The 18,540-nt window shown below is 31.3% G+C and overlaps 1 protein-coding gene across 4 annotated transcripts; it reads left to right on the top strand.

Moving 5' to 3' along the window:
- The first annotated feature begins 1,931 nt into the window (after positions 1 to 1,931).
- Positions 1,932 to 14,023, top strand: LOC130950466 (probable LRR receptor-like serine/threonine-protein kinase At1g05700). 4 transcript variants are annotated; one of them, XM_057878962.1, is made up of 13 exons: positions 1,932 to 2,081; positions 2,335 to 2,881; positions 10,043 to 10,533; positions 10,668 to 10,806; positions 10,934 to 11,005; positions 11,328 to 11,399; positions 11,470 to 11,550; positions 11,917 to 12,089; positions 12,209 to 12,447; positions 12,544 to 12,670; positions 12,887 to 12,955; positions 13,056 to 13,245; positions 13,364 to 14,023. In XM_057878962.1, exons 1-13 carry the CDS (start codon positions 1,985 to 1,987, stop codon positions 13,779 to 13,781), a joined length of 2,715 nt encoding a protein of 904 aa, XP_057734945.1. In that variant the 5' UTR covers positions 1,932 to 1,984; the 3' UTR covers positions 13,782 to 14,023. The 4 variants fall into 4 exon arrangements, with proteins under 4 accessions (XP_057734945.1, XP_057734944.1, XP_057734947.1 ...); XM_057878961.1 differs by having other exon boundaries at positions 1,947 to 2,081; positions 2,332 to 2,881; XM_057878964.1 differs by having other exon boundaries at positions 1,947 to 2,081; positions 2,332 to 2,881; positions 13,150 to 13,245; positions 13,364 to 13,603.
- The last annotated feature ends 4,517 nt before the right edge of the window (positions 14,024 to 18,540 follow it).

Genomic DNA, 18,540 nt, shown 5'->3' on the forward strand with positions numbered 1-18,540 from the left:
TTGAGTCCCTAATAAACAAGAAGACAATCAGAAACTATACATGAATGCGAGCTTTATGAAAGAGTGTGATTAGAATATTTGAGCTGAGACTTTAATGCCAAGTTATAGGAATCTATTCCAAAACAAAAAGCTGGAGCAATAATGATTTCTTCAAAGATATCCAAAGCCTAATGTCTAACAAGAGTGCCATTCAACTCTTGGTCAGTTTAGATAACTGCAAGAGTGTGATTAGAACATTAACATACCTTAACTGCAAGTTCTCCAATAACCCAGCATGCATTATTTACTATTGAAATAGCCTCTAACAAAGGAAGAAAGAATCAATATTATTTAGATTTAACATAAAATTTTTAGTACATGTCCTCTAATTATTGCTTTTCTCTTAAACAATACTATTCAGATTTAGAATAAATATGTCATCACTCTCTGTTATTCATATTCACATCATCAACAGGAGCAATTATAAGTTACACATCAACAACACCAATAATTAAATCACAACAACACAATAAAAATAAGAAAAAAAAATAAAAACAGACAAAATTCAAACTCAGATGAGGGCCAGAACTCAAACCGAGTTGAGGGAGAGGGAGCAGTGGAGCACAGGCGATGGAATTAGAACAGACAACGGCCGTGGAACAGAAGCAACGTAATGCGACGATAAAAATGAGCTGCGACGGCGGCTGGACCAGATTTGACGGCAGCGACACAGCTTGAAGAAGAGAACAGTGGCTAGGGTTTTTCTTTGAGAGAGAAGAGCTTCAATGTCTCGGTGTGAGTAGTGAGCAAAGGTGAGAAGACGAAGGAGAAGGGCGACGGTGAGTGGGGTGAGCAAAGGTGAAGACGAAGGAGAAGGGCGACGGTGAGTGGTGATTAGCGAAGGTGAGTAATACGTAGTATCATGACATGGTATTAGAGCGCTAGATTCAAAAAGGTGATATAATTTATAGAGTTCCGTTGGATGTACCGATGGAGTAAGTGTCGAAGTCCATGGTCCCATCACTAAATAATAATAAATAAAAATAGTAAAATAAGCACACGGCATATATATTCCACGTTAGAGACAAATTAAAGCCAGGCTAGTTTGAAAGGTGTATATTATATCGTAGCTGAAGACTTATACTTACCTGTAGACTGAGTTGCTAAGTCTTGGCTTTTTCTTTCTCTCGTTTTCCTCTTTTCATCAAAAAGGCCAAATTGGCATGATGGCACTATCTATTACGATATATGTTAAACCAATAAACTATAACTAACCACAAAAGAAAAAGAAAAATCCTAGGAAAGAACAATAGAAGCTCCCTTAGGAAAATTTTTCCCTCCTTAATACGGGTCAACTTTATTAAAAATCACAAAATAATATTATTCTACTCTCATCAAATAATAATAATAATAATAATAATAATAATAATAATAATATCGCATATATATTCGACGTTAGACAAAATCAAAGCTAGGTAGTTTGAAAGGTATGTATTATATTGTAGCTGAAGACCTATACTTTGCTGTAGACTTTGTAACAAAAAGACCAAATTGGTATATATTGTCATTCATCGTTTTTATTGTAATTCAATGGTTGGTTTATGGCCTGATGGGACTATCAATTATTCAATTACAATATATATTAAAGCAATAAATTATAAAAAATACTCACATAATGACATCTTTATATGAAAATAACATTGTGGACCCTTAAATAGTTAATTAAACATATTTAGTCAATTATATCAACTTATCTAATAGTCTGCAATACTATCTTCGTGTGAAAATGTCATCATGAAAGTATTCACCATAAATTATTACCACAAAATAAATAATAAATAAAAAATCCTAAGAAGGAATAATATAGAAGCTGACGTAGGAATTTTTTTCCTTCTCCTTCCGGATGAATTTTTAAAATCGCATAATTTGTATATTAAAAATCTTGAGCTTTAGTTAAATAGCAGCACTGAACCACTCATCTTTGTCACCCCAAACAAAATAGGATATGCATGCAATGGCAAAGAAGATCGCGAATTTTCTTTTTCTACTACTTGCAGCTCTTTCTTTCGTAGCCACGGTCCAAGGCCAGGATCAATCAGCAGGTTTGATTACTTATTAAAATAAAAAATAGTAGAGTGTCATTGTAATTTATTATTTTTAATTATTATTTAACTGTTAATTAATTTTTTTAGTCTAATTTTTTTAATTTACCAGTTCAATAACATATTTCATCTCATATGATAATAAAAAACAAGAAATTTTGATAGCCTTCTAGCATTTTTTTATTAAAATTTGAACAGTCATTTTAAATTTTGCAATTTCTTTAACATAATAAAGTTTCGTGATTTCTAGCAGGATTCATTAGTATAGATTGTGGACTACCTGAAAATTCCAACTATACTGAGAAGAGCACCGGAATCAATTACATTTCAGATGCTAATTTTATTGATTCTGGTGTGAGTAAGACTGTGTCGCCCCAAGATAAGACTACTCATCCACAATACTTTACTTATCTTCGAAGTTTTCCTAATGGAACAAGAAACTGTTACAGAATAAATGTAATTAGTGCTACTAGATATTTAATCAGAGCTAGTTTCCTGTACGGAAACTATGATGGTCTTAATAAGTTCCCAGAATTTGATCTTTATTTTGGAGTTCATTTTTGGGACACGGTGAAATTTACAGATTCATCAGTCAGCATAAATTATGAAATTATACACACTCTATCGACGGATTATATCCATATCTGTATGGTTAACAAAGGCACAGGGATCCCATTCATTTCAGTTATAGAAATGAGGATTTTGGACAATGCCAACTCTACTTATGTCACTGAAGACCGATCTACATCATTGGCACGATTCCGAAGGTTGGCTTTTGGTATCACCAACTTAACATACAGGCGAGTCCCTTTTTTTCAAATATATATAATTGATTCATATTTGCAACTTAATAGTAATAGAAACTTATTACTTGTTACATTGGTTGAATTCATCGTATCTTCACAAAGTGAAAAACTATAAAATACAAAAGAAAAAACTATACAGATGAGTATTTAGTTTATAATATATATGTACGAATTTCATTATGAGAACAAAGATAATTGTTATATGACTAACATTTTTTTATATTTAAACTAATACTAACCAACTCTCTATTTTAATTTTTTATATTAAAAACGTTGGTTCCTGATATATATATTTTTTTAAAATAAATTATATATGCAATTTGTTTTTAATATTTATCAAAAATTTTAAAATATTTAATTTGATTCAATTTAATTCTCAATATTTTAAATAAATTTTATTTTTTCATTTTTAATAGTTTTATGTTTTAAGCTTTTTTATTTGTACATTTTTACTTATTTAACCCACTATACATGAAACCCAAATTTATTGTGCTGTATGAGTGTGTTTGTGTGTGTCACTCTGTGACTGTATATCAGTGTGTCTGTGCGTCTTGGATCATGTCAGGAAGTGGTTGTGTTGATCAAGCTCCTAACAATGATTTTGATATTCACACTTAAATTCAAAGGAAGTGAAGCTTTTCCGCTCTATTTGAAGAGCGTGGTGATAATATTCTTAATATCCTACTATTACATTATTAGGGTATTTTTTAGAATTTATTTGGGTGAATTTTTAAAAAAAGATTTTTTTTTAGTTATTTTTTTTAGAAAATTTTATAAAAAAAATAAAAATAATTTTATGTTTGGATATCTCATGTAAAAAGATTTTTTTATCTATTAATTATGTTTGGGTATAACAATATAAAAATACTTTTTTATTTATTTATTACATAAAAAATATCTTTTTTTAAAGAGAAAAAGATCTTTTAAAAAAAGATGTAAATTACAATTTCTCAAAAAAGATATATATTTTTTTATTTTTCTAATGCTTTTACTTTTATTATTAGAAATTTGTCAAACACACTAAAAAATAAAAAAAATCTTTTTTTTCATTAAAAAAATCTTTTTTTATTAAAATAATGACGCTCAAACAAGCACTTAGTATTAAAGTTCATCATTTAAATAAATAAGTACTTATTCATAAGAATGTCGATGCTCTCATTTGGGCATGTGTTGGATTTGTGCCTTTGGTGAAGATGGTAATATTTCATCAATTATTTTTAATTTGAGCTAAAATCTATCATTCATTTATTTTATTTTGATTATGTGATAATATCACTCATTTTAAAATTTTAAACTGACAATAATATTTCATCAATTAGTTATATTTTTAATATTTTTTCTCAAATAAAAATTATTTTTTGGACATATATATAATTTTAAAACTATGTCATAATACCATTTATTTTAAAAATTTAAAATTAATGATAATCAGTGGCTAAGAGAAAGGGGTTGAATCTTAGTCCCCTTTTTTTTAATACTAATTTCTGATTTTTTAAAGAACTTTAAGAGATATTTCTGCTTTTTGTCTCGTGTTGAGTTGAGAAACATTTTTGTTTGCCTCGTACCGAATTGAGAAATAGTTTTGTTTTTGTCTCCTGATAAACAGAAACAGAGAAAGGAGTAAGAAAAAAGAATTAACACCAGATATATCATGGTTCAGCCACTAGGTGTAATGTGGTCTACATCCAGTCTTCATCACAATAATGATGTAATTTCACTATGTTTTCACAATATTACAAACACCAATTTCTCCCTAGAAACTACCCATTTCTATCTGGGACAAATCACCACAGGATCATGAAACACAGCAGAAAGATGTACAAAAAAACTCTGAGACATCTTTGGCTTTTTCTCTAATTTTGATCACTACCTTTTTCCTCTCACTGGCTTTTTCTTACAAACTTTACCATATTTGCCTTTTTCACTATGAGACACAGACAGACAAAACTAAGAAAAAGAAAACAAAATGAATACCATTGAAAGAGAAGAACTTAGGAAGCTCGGATAGCTAGCTATGAGAACTCTGTGCTTTCACTTTCTCTCCTTGATCTCAACCCTTGGCCGTTCACCCTTAATATAGAAGGGGAAGCTTCCAAGGTTGAAAACGGTTCAACCAAACAACTTCTTCTCCAACCAAGAGCAGCAGTGGTTCGGACAAAGAGAAAAGAGAGAGAGAGAAAATCAAAAACCAACATGCATGTCCCTTTCTCAACCCTTTTTATCAAACTCCTTCAATCTGAACCCTTGATCTTGTCTTTGGCTCCAAGAAAAGATTCGGACCTTTGATGAGCTCCTGACCCAAGACAGTTGCTTGCCTTTCATTTTTGCTTTTTCCTACGTGTAGCACAGCGTGCTATCTTTCTTCTTTGATGAACAAAATGTAACTAAACTTTTTCAACTTAGATTTGCTTCTTCACCGAGGCAAATTGTTTCTTTTCTTGGCATCAAAATCTTAAAGCCATCTTCTAAAATCTTTCCTTCTGAAGTAAAGATCTTTAATAATCTTTCTACTTTATAGCCTTTTTTCTTCTATAGCTTCTTCTATCTTCTTTTCTAATGGATTGACATGAGCAAAAACAAGAGAGAGGAGAGAGGAGAGAGAAGAGAGAAGCTTTCAATGCACAATAAACTCAATTTAATTTTGAGTTTCGATTACCAAGGAGTACATTTAACCAAATTGAATTTTGAATTCCAATCATAAGAAAAGTAGGTAATCGAACCAAGTCTTGATCCATTTCTTCTTCTAGTTCGGATCAATGATGATGTTGGACCAAGAGAATGTTAACTTGGGCTTTGTATTAGCTTCTTAATCTAATTGTTTTATTATTCTTTTAAAAATTCAGCCACTTAGAATGAAATAATTTTGCTTAAAAGCTGAACAAACTTTAAATCACAGTGGGCTTGATTCAATTTGGCCTAATCATAAATTGTTTGCACATTAACAAAAATATTAAACAATATATTGAAAGTAAATAATAATTTAATAATTTTTTAAACAATATTTTAATAATGTTTGATCATTATTTTAATTAAATTCAAGTTTTTTAAATTCAACAAAATAAATAAAAAAATAACATAAATAATTATATTTTTAATATCCTAACAGATTGTTTATATAATTGACTATTGATTATAATTAATAACCATTGACTATTGATTATAAGTAATAAGTTATAAAGAGGAAGCAGAATCAGAGGAGATTTTGAATGAGAAAATTGAACATCATTTAAGGGACACTTGAATTCGATAGTGGTACGTGAATATTTTGTAATTTTTTTTCTCTTTCGTATGTGTTTATCATTTAGGTTTTTTTTCATTTAAATAAAATAAATTATTTATTTATTCAAATACTACACAATTCTGCCGTTTTAAATATTTAGTTGTGTTTTTTCTGGTAAAAAAAGGTGGAAACAAAATTGATAATATTTAGATTGGTGTTAGCAACAAGGAAAATGGTCAATGGATTGGAGCAATTTTTTTCTCCCTATTTTTTCGATCAAGGCCGGCAAATAAATTTAGATTTTTTAAATTTTAAATTTTTATTTTAAAAGATAAAGCATAATTTTTTACTTTTAAATTATTTTTTTTATTTTTTTTGTTCCATCTATAAAATAAATTATAAAAAATTATATTTTATCTTTTAAAATAAAATTCAAAATTTAAAGAATTTAAATCTGACAATAATAAACTCAAAAAAAGATGAGAAAAAATCATTATCAATTAATTTACGACGAAGAGTGGGAGATGATCATAATTTTCTCTCTCAGATGATCATAAAAATATATATATGTATTTTTTTCACTTCAAACACTAGCATAAACATTGTAATTTTTGTTTTCGCTTTTTTTACTAATAAAAATACAATTAAATACACAAATTGGTAAATTTCTGTATCCTAATTTAAACGAATAAATAAAGAATTTATTTTATTTAAATTAAAAAAACCTTTATCATTTAGTTATGTGTTTGTCATATATTTATGTGAACCCACACCCTCTCTTTTTTTTTTATAATTTCAACATGATCATTATTATGTTTTTGTTATTTTTAATTTTCATATAAATTTAATTTTATATTTTATTAGTATGTTTATGCAATATGAAATGATTAAATGTTATGTTTGATTGAAAAATTTTGATTTGTTTCGAGTAAAGTTGGGTAAGATGGAGTTTGAAATTTTAGGATTCAAATAAGATTAAGATTAAGATATTTTCAACGTGCGGATAAAATAAGATTGAGTTTTAAAGAGAATTTAAATTCACGGATAGAATTATAGTATAGTTTAAACCCTAACTTATGCTATCTATATTGCCAATCCTAAACTAGATAACGGAATAGAATGAAAAGAACGGTAGTGATAAAAGTGACGTTGATGATTTAATAGAAAAGATAAAATTATTATTATTATGGTTAAATATTTTTTTTGTCCCTAAGGTTTGAGATCAAAATTAAAATCGTTTTCGACCTTTTTTTTATATTAAAATCATCTTCAACGTTACAAAATGTTATAAAATCGTCCTTTTATCTATAAACGATATTTTTTGAATAATTTTGTCCTTAAATAAAAATAAAAAAATTCTCTTTACCCTCACCACTAACTCTTGTATCATCATCATCATCGCTACGCATTTCTCTTCCTCTCCCTTTCCTCAATGTCGTTACCATGGCCACCATAACCATTACCACTGTCCACTGTCACCATAACCATCACACCTTTTTTCTCTCTATTACCTGTTCATCATCATAAATTACTATCACCTGTCCACAAACTAAATTCAGCAATAACAACAATTAAATCAAGCAATTTCAGTAAATTCAACAATAGCAAATTCAGCAACAACAACAAGCACAAAATAAATCAACAGCAACAACAACATCCACAAAATAAATCAACAAAAATTGTAGACTTAACAACAATATAACAATTATCAACCGCAACTTCAGATTCAAAATCAGCAACAACAGAACTTAAAAAAATAAAAAAAGAAATGATGTTTACGTTCTTCAAAAATAAAAAAAATAAAAAAATGAAGAAGGAAGTGACGTGCGAAAACCTATTGCTGCTGACACTGTCGTAGCTGTGGGTGATAGAGCTCGACGTTGACAAAGCAGCTCCCACCTCAGTCACAACGTGATGGTGGCGGCCGCACTGGAGTAGGAGACCCAAATCGACAGCCTGAGCTGAAACGACACCATTGAGGTCAATGCTGACATAGTTGTCGTTGAGGGTTAAGGAGGGGTCGGGATTGCCGAGGGAGTGGTCATAGTAAGAGATGAAGAAGGCGAGGCCAACGCCAATAGAAGAAGGGTTGAGATTGGTGATGATGGAGAGGGAGAAGAAGGTGGACAAGGAGGCGGGGCGGAGATGATAAGGTAGCAGAAAGGAAGAGAAGAAGAATTAAGGTTTTTTTTAGGGTGAAAGGAGGTGTTCGAAGAGAGTAGGAGGAAGGGGATAGGGAGGAAGAGATATCGGGGGTGACCAGGTGTTTGGCGGGTTTGTTTTTGTTTTTTTAATATTATTTTTATTAATTGTTAAGGGTAATTTGGTCAAAAAAATTAAAATTGAGGTAGAAAATGATGATTTTATAACGTTTTGTAATGTTGAGGATGATTTTAATAAAAAAAAAGGTCGGGGACGATTTTGATTTTGACATCAAATCTTAGGGACAAAAAAAGTACTTAACCCTTATTATTATTAGAGTTTAATTAAGTTGTACTCTAAAGACACATGTTAAGATACTAAAGAAATTAGGAGGGTTAGGTGTGAGAGATGCGATGGTTCGTAACACCGCCTTATTATTTAAGTGGTGGTAGAGATTTTCTAAGAAAGATTGTCCATTATGAAAGAAAATTGTGTGCTTCTACAATAATTTGAACCCTAGCCAGTTATTGTTTACTCAAGCTTTACTAGCAAAGGGGGCCTATGGAGAGATATATATTACCTGCAAATAGAAGGATAAAATGTCAGACAAAAGATAATTGATAGACTTGTTATGGAAGTAAGAGATGGTAGATCAACCAAAATTTGAGATGATACATGGTTACAGTCAGGAAAGTTAAAAAAAAAAAAAATCATTTTTGAAGCTCTTCTTGATTTCAAATAACAAAGAATTTGTAATTGGGAACTGTGGATTTTGAGATGGGATAGAGTAGGTGTGAAACTTCCAATGGAGGGAACTCCGCCAATAGAAGACTGACAGTTTGAATCAATTACTTGATATCTTGCATGCTATGAGATTGATAGCAGGTATACAAGATAGAGTGGTATGAAAATTTAACAAGGAAGGCATTTATACTACTAACTCATTTGTGCAAGTTTTGCAAGAACAAACTTTGACGGATGATATCCTTAGCTACAAGTTCACAAATAGAATTTGGAAAAGACTCTGCCCCCTCGAGTTGAGTTGTTTATTTGGTTTGTGCTAGTAGGTCGAGTTAATACAAAGGACCTCTTGAGCAGATTTGGCATCATTGATTAGAATGATAATGTTTGTGTTATGTGTAACAAGGAAGTTGAATTTGTACAACATTTGTTTGTTACGTGTGAGTATGCTTGGCAAGTATGGTGTGCATGAATTACTCATGTGGGTCGTATTTGGAGCATCCCAGGGTCCATAAAAGAACACTTTGAGAGTTGGAGGACGATATGTAGAAATGAATTCATTTTTCAAAACAAAGCAATAGTTGTAGTGAATTGCGTTGCTAGATCGTTTTGTTGCTCTAAGAAATAGTGTGAAACTAACTCCTTTTGCTGATGGCTATACCAGAAATGACATAAGAGTTACTTCGTATTTATTTTCTATCTCGTACGTTCTACCGAATGTATTGAGCTTGTTTCTTCTTTCAAAAAAAATTATAAATTAAAAAAATTATTAAAAATATAAAAAATTAAATTTTTAATGTATTTATTTTATATTTATTAAAAAAATATTTAAAAAAATTTATTAACAATAATCTTATTATCTGTTTCAAAGACATATGTTAGTTAAATTATTATTATTATTATTAGTGTTAAAAAATCAATATATTTTGTGATTTATAGTAATTATTAGTTATTATTAATATTTTTTATTAGTATAAAATTATATTTAATAATGTAAAATTACATATTTTTTAATTAAATATTAATTAAATTTTAATGAAAGTGGTATCCAGGTATAAAGATGATCCATATGACCGGATATGGGAGCCTTATTGGGACCAAAAGTGGACACAATTAAGCAGTAGACTTAGCAACGATGACTTGGGTCAGAATGACTTTAAAGTACCAGTTGTTGTATTGGAGACTTCAGCTACACCAAAAAATGCTACTGCCTCATTAGACTTCTACTGGGAGGAAGATTATCATAACAATGAAACTCAGCACCAATACTATTTCTACTTACACTTCGCTGACCTTCGGAAGGTGGCTCCAAATCAAACAAGTTCATTCACTATCACCATAAATGGCGTGCTTTGGGCAACAGTGGAACTCTTATACGCTAATGCGTATTCCACTTATTCTAAAGTCCCTTGGTATGGAAGCAAAAAGTATCACATTTCCCTTTTTCGGACAGAATCTTCCTCCCTTCCACCCATCATCAATGCTCTTGAGATTTATTCAGTGAAAGATTTCTCATCACAGTTAGAAACCCAAAAAGATGATGGTATATTCTGCTGCTGTTTAATTTTGTCTAAACTTAATTAGCTTCTTCTTTTCATTCTTGTATGCATATTATTATTTAGCTTGCTTCTCGTGTACTCTTGAATCTTGATTATGATGAATATATATACACACCAGTGGATGCAGTCACAAACATCAAGAGGACTTATAGGGTGAACAGTAGAAACTGGGAAGGAGATCCATGTGCCCCCTTTGCATACAAGTGGCAAGGTGTAGACTGTAGCTCTTTTGATGGCTTTCTGAGAATCACATCCTTGTAAGTTTATAATTCATTAAATAATAATACATAAATTAGAAACCATTTAACCGTTTAATTACAAAAACCAACCATAAATTCATTATTGAAATAATAATTAATATTTTTGGAAATGGAATATTAAAAGGAATTTGTCTTCAAGTGGACTGACCGGAGATATACCTCCTGATATTTCCAAGCTTACCATGTTAAAATCCTTGTGAGTACCTATCTCGTCTATCTCATTTGGTTAATATATATATATATATTCTATGGTGATTATATTAATTAGTGTTATTAAAATTAAAATCACATTTTTTAATAAATTAAATAACGTTTTTAAAAAAATGTTGTTTAACAATAAAAAAATGACATTTTAATTCTAGTCATAATTTTTAAAATACTATAATCATAGTAATCACCATAATATAATCATACTACAATGACCCATATATATGTATAATGCACTTCAATAATTTGATTACATTTGTATTTTTTTTCTCTTTCTGGATTGTAATTGTGCATTTGAATTGCCATCTCAGAGATTTATCAAACAATAACTTAAGTGGGACTATTCCGTCTTTTCTGGCACAACTGCAATCGCTGGAATACTTGTAAGTCCACATGATTTTATTGGTTATAAAATTTGATAAAGGATGTCATGTTTGTCTTCTGCCTTTGCAGAAACTTGGCTAACAACACCCTAACAGGTTCAGTTTCAAATGAACTCCTTCAAAAACAAAGTGATGGTCTATTATCCTTGAGGTATATTATCCTTGATATAAATACTTAAAACCAAGAATCAATAATATATATTTGACATTGAAGATGCTTTGCTTATATATATCATACTACTACTAATTAACTAAATGAGAAATGCTAGGGGCTAGCAGAATTTATCTTGTATAGCCATCAATTAGCCATCATCAATATTTTTAACGGTGTGAGATGACATCTAATAGTGTAGGATTACTCATTTTCCTTTTGATGGTTAAGTGCTGGCCAGATTTCAATAAAAGTGCTAGCCCCCTAGACTTTCTCATAAATGCTCGCACAATTTCTTAAGTAGTTATGAGTAACCAAACATAACCTTTCTCTGACTTTTTGTTGTCCTATCAATGCTTATTCTAGTGTGGGGCAAAATCCAAATTTATGTGCATCAACTTCATGCAACCCGCAAACAAATGATACAAGAAAGAAAGAGAATAATGCAGTTATTGCAGTGGTAGCATCAATTGCAGGGATATTACTGCTTCTAGTGATTATAGCAGCAGTTATAATCTTTCACCAGAGAAAGCGATATGGTAACTGCTCCTAAGTCCTAAATATCATATATATGCAATCTTTTATGAAACAGACGAATGAATTTGATTTCCATAACTCGAAATAATCTGTGAATACTGAAAATTTTCATGAAAATCAGCTGCTGCTACGAACATTATTCTTGGGAAGCGTCGTAGTTCAATGAAGGGGACAGAATTGGAATCGAAGCAACGACAATATTCATTTAATGAGGTTGTTAAGATGACCAACAACTTTGATAGGATTCTTGGCAGAGGTGGATTCGGAACAGTTTACCATGGCTTTATTGAGGACATTCAAGTGGCTGTCAAGATGCTTTCCCTATCTTCAGTGCATGGATATCAGCAATTTGTTGCAGAGGCAAGTGCTCAAAATATCCACAAGTGAAAGAATTCTCAATCTAAATTATATTGTTGCTGTATTTGACAAAAACAAAAAATGGCTTTTGAATGACAGGTTAAGCTTCTAATGAGAGTACATCACCGAAATCTGACTTCTCTTATTGGCTACTGCAATGAAGAAACTAATATAGGGCTCATCTATGAATACATGGCAAATGGAAACTTAGATGAACATCTTTCAGGTGTGATCACGTACACCTATTTCTATTTTAGTATAGTTGAATAAATGAGAAAGTCTATATAATTTTTATCAAATTTAAAAATAAATCTTTATATTTTAAAATTTATAATTGATCTTATATTTTTTAACTAAAAAATTCTTTTATTTTATATAGAGTATATAACAAAGAATATTACTTTTTTTTTAACACTATGAAATCTCTTGCTTTTTTATAAAGGAAAAAACAACAGCGGAAGGTCCTTGAATTGGGAAGATAGACTTCAAATAGCATTAGATGCCGCCCAAGGTTAGCGCAAGAAAAATAATTTATATGTAAATTTAATGTTTTCGTCAAATTTTAGCTCTTAACTAATAACTATCTATACATGGTGGAAACTTAAATCCAGGATTGGAATATCTGCATAATGGTTGTAAACCACCTATAATCCACAGAGATGTAAAATGCACAAATATTCTATTAAATGAAAACTTCCATGCCAGACTCGCTGATTTTGGATTGTCCAAATGTTTTGCTACTGATGGAGATACGCATGTATCGACAATTGTAGCCGGAACTCCAGGCTACCTAGATCCTGAGTATGTGCTTAATTTCAATGATATATTTAATTATCCATCACATTGATTATTGAAAGAAATTTTATAAGAGATAACCAAAAATTAACTAATCAAATTATTATTCGATTCGTTGTGTTAGGTACACGACATCAAACAGATTGACAGAAAAAAGTGATGTGTATGGTTTTGGAGTAGTTCTGTTAAGGATAATCACAGGTCAGCCAGTGATAACAGTAAGAGAAGAGATGATTCATCATATAAGTCAGCGGGTTAACTCCATGGCTGCTGAAGGGGATATAACAAAAGTTGTTGACTCAAGGTTAGAAGGAGATTTTGACAGTAACTCTGCATGGAGAGCGGTTGAAATAGCAATGGCCTCTGTGTCTACCATTTCGATGGAAAGGCCATACATGAGTGATATAGTGAAAGAGCTAAAGGAGTGTTTGGCTGCAGAATTAGGTCGAAAACATAATAGTTGTGACCTTCAAAATAAAGATTTAGTTGAGCAGGTTAGTCTGAACTTGATTAGTACTGATATCACTCCCATAGCTAGGTAGGTTCATAGTTCATTCCTAATTAATACTAGTACTACTGTACCAGAAATAAAATAAAACAGCTTGGGAATTATGTTGCATTATAAGTTCAGTTTGTTGTAATAAGGTTTTCTATATTCAAGCTATTCAAGCTAGCTAGCAAGTTAGCTATTTTGTCTTTTGATTTGTCGTTTTGTATTTTATTATATATAACAAGATCTGTTATATTCAGTTATCATCAAACAAATTAAGTTTTGTGTCTTGTATTTTTTAGTGAGATTATCATAATCATTTATCTAATAATTGTACTGAAAGAAGAAAATTTATATATACTAGTACTTGTATATAGCATGACTAAATTAAATGAGTGTTCATTGTTGGCATCGATGCAGCCAAGAATTGGCATGTATAGCAGTTCGTTTGATATCTACACAGCTTTTTCTTGATAAAGATTTAGGGGAGTTGGTATATACTACAATGCTTTTTTGAGGTTTCTAAACCTGGTTTAGTGTGTAAATTGAGAAAAAAAAAAAATCCTATAGTTTTGCACAGCAAACATTATCCCCACCCCCCTCCACATTTTCTTTTCAAATTCTTATCTTTTTTAGACCTTCATACAACAATCTTATATTAAGCCTCTCTCCTAATATAGTAGTCTTCTTAAGAAGTGTGTGCTCTCTCTTAACTAAAAATGTTAGATAACTAATACTTTTAATCTTGTATTTATTTTATCTTTGAATTAATATTAATAAACTTTTTTTATTAAAATGTTAACATTCTCTTTTTTTTCTCTTTATTTTTTACGTTCCCCCAACGATCTTGGAGTGATGCCACTTTACATTCTTTTTTTTTTTTTTTTCATTTCTGTTTTCATTTTTAACATTAACTTTGGTTTTTTTATTGGAGTTGCCAAATGTTTAAGTATATAGGTTGTATTAGGAGGATATGGAAGCTAAGTGAGTATAAAAGATGAAATAGGAAGAATACAAAAAGCAAGGCAAAAACACTAAAGAAATTAAACTTCTTACTTGATTTATGAATTCTCAAATACAATGGAGTGCAGCTCTCTGATCTCTAATTTTTCTCTAATTAGTCATTACCAACTCGGGCAAGGAATATTTACATTCATGCACAACCACTTGCTGAGTCAGCATGACAACCAAAACAAAAAACTACCAACTAAAAGCTTACTAACTAGATTACTTTCTAAATATGGCTAACTAACTATCTGCACTAAATAAATATCTGTCAAACTAGACTATTAGTTAATTACCCCCTCAATTTTCAGATACTTCTAGAGGAATAAAATCATATTTGAAATTTGTTGAGTCCTAATTTGAACAATTTTTTTAGGTTTAATAATTCTATCTGTGGGTCCCTATAATTTTACTAAATTTTCAATTAGATTTCTTTTTTTTTTAGTTAGACTCTATATTATATCAAATTTTGTAATTAAATCTCTACCGTTAAAAAAATTAAAATTAACAAAATATTTCATTAAATAAAACGAACATCACACATAAAATAAAAACTTAAAAAATAATACATTTTATTTATTAAATTACAAAAATACCCTCAATATTTATTCACACTTACATACGAGATAAGAAGAGAAGGAAAAAGACACCAACAGAGGACATGAGAAGAGAAAGAAAAAAAGAAGAAGAATGTAACACCCTACCACCCAAAGCTTTACGCTTAAGTCGTAAAGTAGAGGTGGTGTGGTATTACGACCTCTAAAATAAAATGTAAATATATAATAGCAGAAGAATTATAATATGCTAGGAGCCTTGAAAAATAGAGGAAACAAAAATCGCGAAAATAAAAGCGCATGGCTCGAGAAATGAGTTAACTTGCGTGCTAAGAAAGTTACAGCTGTCAAGTGTAAAATAACCAAAAACAGGAACAGAGAGTCAAAGATACAAAATAACGAGCTCCTGACTCAGCCAGCGAAGTCAAGATTGGCTAGAGAATATATACACATATATACATACATATACATATCCAAAACCCAAATGTACATATACACAATCCTGCCTCTCCATAAACCTCTAAGAGGATAAAAAAGAACAAGTTATGTGAAGAGAAAACTAAGTACACATATATACATCACTGTATAGCAAAACTACCCAGCAACCACTCCGCTTCAAGAGTCCAGACGCCTAACGAGATGCCTCTCGACCTGCATCTGAAAAATAACAACATAGTATGGAATGAGAACATGAGGTTCTCAGTATGGTAAAGGTGCCACACACATAATATATAAGGTCCTGGGAATGCCAGAGGCAATCCTAGAACGCCGACTCTTAGATTATAGAGCTTAAAGTATTAAACAAAAGCCATAAAAGGTGGTTTTCTAAAAATATTTAAACCTAACTTAACTTAACCTTAAATCTAAGTCCCATACTGCCATTCCTCCATACCTCCACTTCCTTCAGTATTTCACAGACAATTAAACAGATATAAGCAAGCACAAGAAGGTTACAAATACAGCAGGTAACAATTACACATTTAACATGACAAATACAGTTAGGCACACCCAACTAATGCACAAGCAAGTAATTCAAGTAATATGCATATGATGCATGCCTATCCTATGGCTGATGAGGCTCATCTGTCGGTTATCCAGCCAACCTGACAAGTCTGAATTGTCCTTAGACTGTCCCCCGACGTGCATCCCCAAGAGTCTATGCATAGCTTTATCTCAAATAATCAATATTACTCAATGGGGGTAACATTCCCGAGAATTTATATAGTGCCCAGTCACACTTACGTCGTAGGGTCAACAGAGTATCGAGTTTTCAACCTGGTACACGTGGTGGCAAGCCACGGCACTTAATCCAGGGAACCTCGTATCTCATATCATTAAATTATTCAATCCATATAAATAATTCAATTATAATTCATCAACATCCACATCATTCTCAATCGCATCTCATTCATCATCATACATCAATCATATTCAATCCTTATCTTTCATTATCACACCTCCCATTCCGTCCATCAATAGTTCCAATTCAAAACATAATTCATTCTTTTCTAAATGAGTCAAACTTAAAACATGCTCATTTTCTTAATAACTCAAAATCAAACCATATAACCTTTGAATATAAATCTTTTTAAATAATCATATAAACAAAATCTCTTATTTTTATAAAATTTCGACAGCATCTCCTCTAAAACTCGGACTTTGCCACCCTTTTCGAGTCCAAACCTGCATTCTTTTCAATTCAATATACCCTTCCTCATCATCATAACAATCACCACAATAAATCTACCTCAAATCAACAATTATACTCATACAATATTCAAATCTATCAACCAAAATTCAACTAAGAATCATAGTTCACAAATCCTAGGCTTTTAACACAAAATACCCATTATCACAACAACCTCCAGAATAGTTATACCTCAAATCGATAATTCACCAAATCACCAGTTAACCAACAAGCACCAAACCAACCATGTTCATCAACAGGATACTAAGCATTAAATATACACATGCAATCCAACCTATCCTATGGTCATCTAGCCTAAGTTTTCACAGAACATTATATATTAATTACAAGAAACCTAAACCATACCTTAGCCGATTCCAAAGTATTATTCCAAGATAATTTTTATAAAAGAACTCGGCCCTCAAAACCTCAACTAATCCGCTTCCTCCAAGTTCTAGTATTCACAAATTCAAGCTCCAATTATTTATTCACAACCTAATACACATTCATAACACATATATATATATATATCCAATTTAGTACTCAAAGCTCAAATTCAATGAAATTAAAATAAAATTATTGTATCATCACCTTACCCAAGCTTCACATAAGCAAGAGTAAACGTTTTTCTCAAGCTAATTGGATCATAAAACATCAGAAATTAAAGAAATTCAACCTTCCCATTAAAAATTCGAAAATTGGGAGAAAAGAGGGCTGGAAGTGATTAAACAAGTTACTAGTAAAATTGTTCTGAGAGAAACGTAGAGCTCGACGTGGTGAACGCGTGGCCTCAAACAGTGTGGCGATTGGAGCTCAGACGGAGAAGTTTCGGCGTGTTGAAGGTTGCCGTTAGGTTTGGCGTTCTCTTCCTCCTTGGGAGCGTTGCTGCTTCTGTTACGTTAATGAAGGGAAATGAGCTTTTAGGCTCATTTAAATGCTGGCCGGTTGGGCCCACGGGCCCGGTTTGGGTCCGGTTCGGTCCAATTTTTTGCCGATTTTTTTGAAATTGGTGTTAAAATTATCGTTTCGACGAGCTCTATCCAAATTTAATATAATATTCACATTTCTAATCCTCCTTATTAAAAACTAATTTTATTGAATAATTATTTACTAATTTAATCGGAGTTTACAAAGAAGAAAGAAAAGGAAGACACCCACACACGGGACTAAACCCGCCAAGTCGACTCACATAACCAGCCAAAAAAGATGAATTGGGCTGGAAAAATTGAAACCGCCACACATCAAAAGTCTATCTAACCCGCACCGCTTAAACTGTGGACTTTGGCGGGGCGGGACGGGACTGGATTCCTCACTGGACTTAGAGTTTTTTTTTAAGAAGTCGAAAATCATCCAATACAAGTCAGGTATATTAGCAAAACCAAAAAGAAAGCTACTCTTTTCAAAAATTCTCCTACAACGCAATCAAATGGTGCCTCTCTTATACAACGTCGTCATCAAAACAGCACCATTAGGGGCAATACAGTACACAAAAGAATAATAGCCACAACAATAAAGAGAAGCCTTTCAAGGTCTTCCATTAGTAAATGTTCTTAAACGTTCCAAAC

This window comes from Arachis stenosperma, chromosome 9, assembly GCF_014773155.1.
Source record: "Arachis stenosperma cultivar V10309 chromosome 9, arast.V10309.gnm1.PFL2, whole genome shotgun sequence".
NCBI lineage: Eukaryota > Viridiplantae > Streptophyta > Magnoliopsida > Fabales > Fabaceae > Arachis > Arachis stenosperma.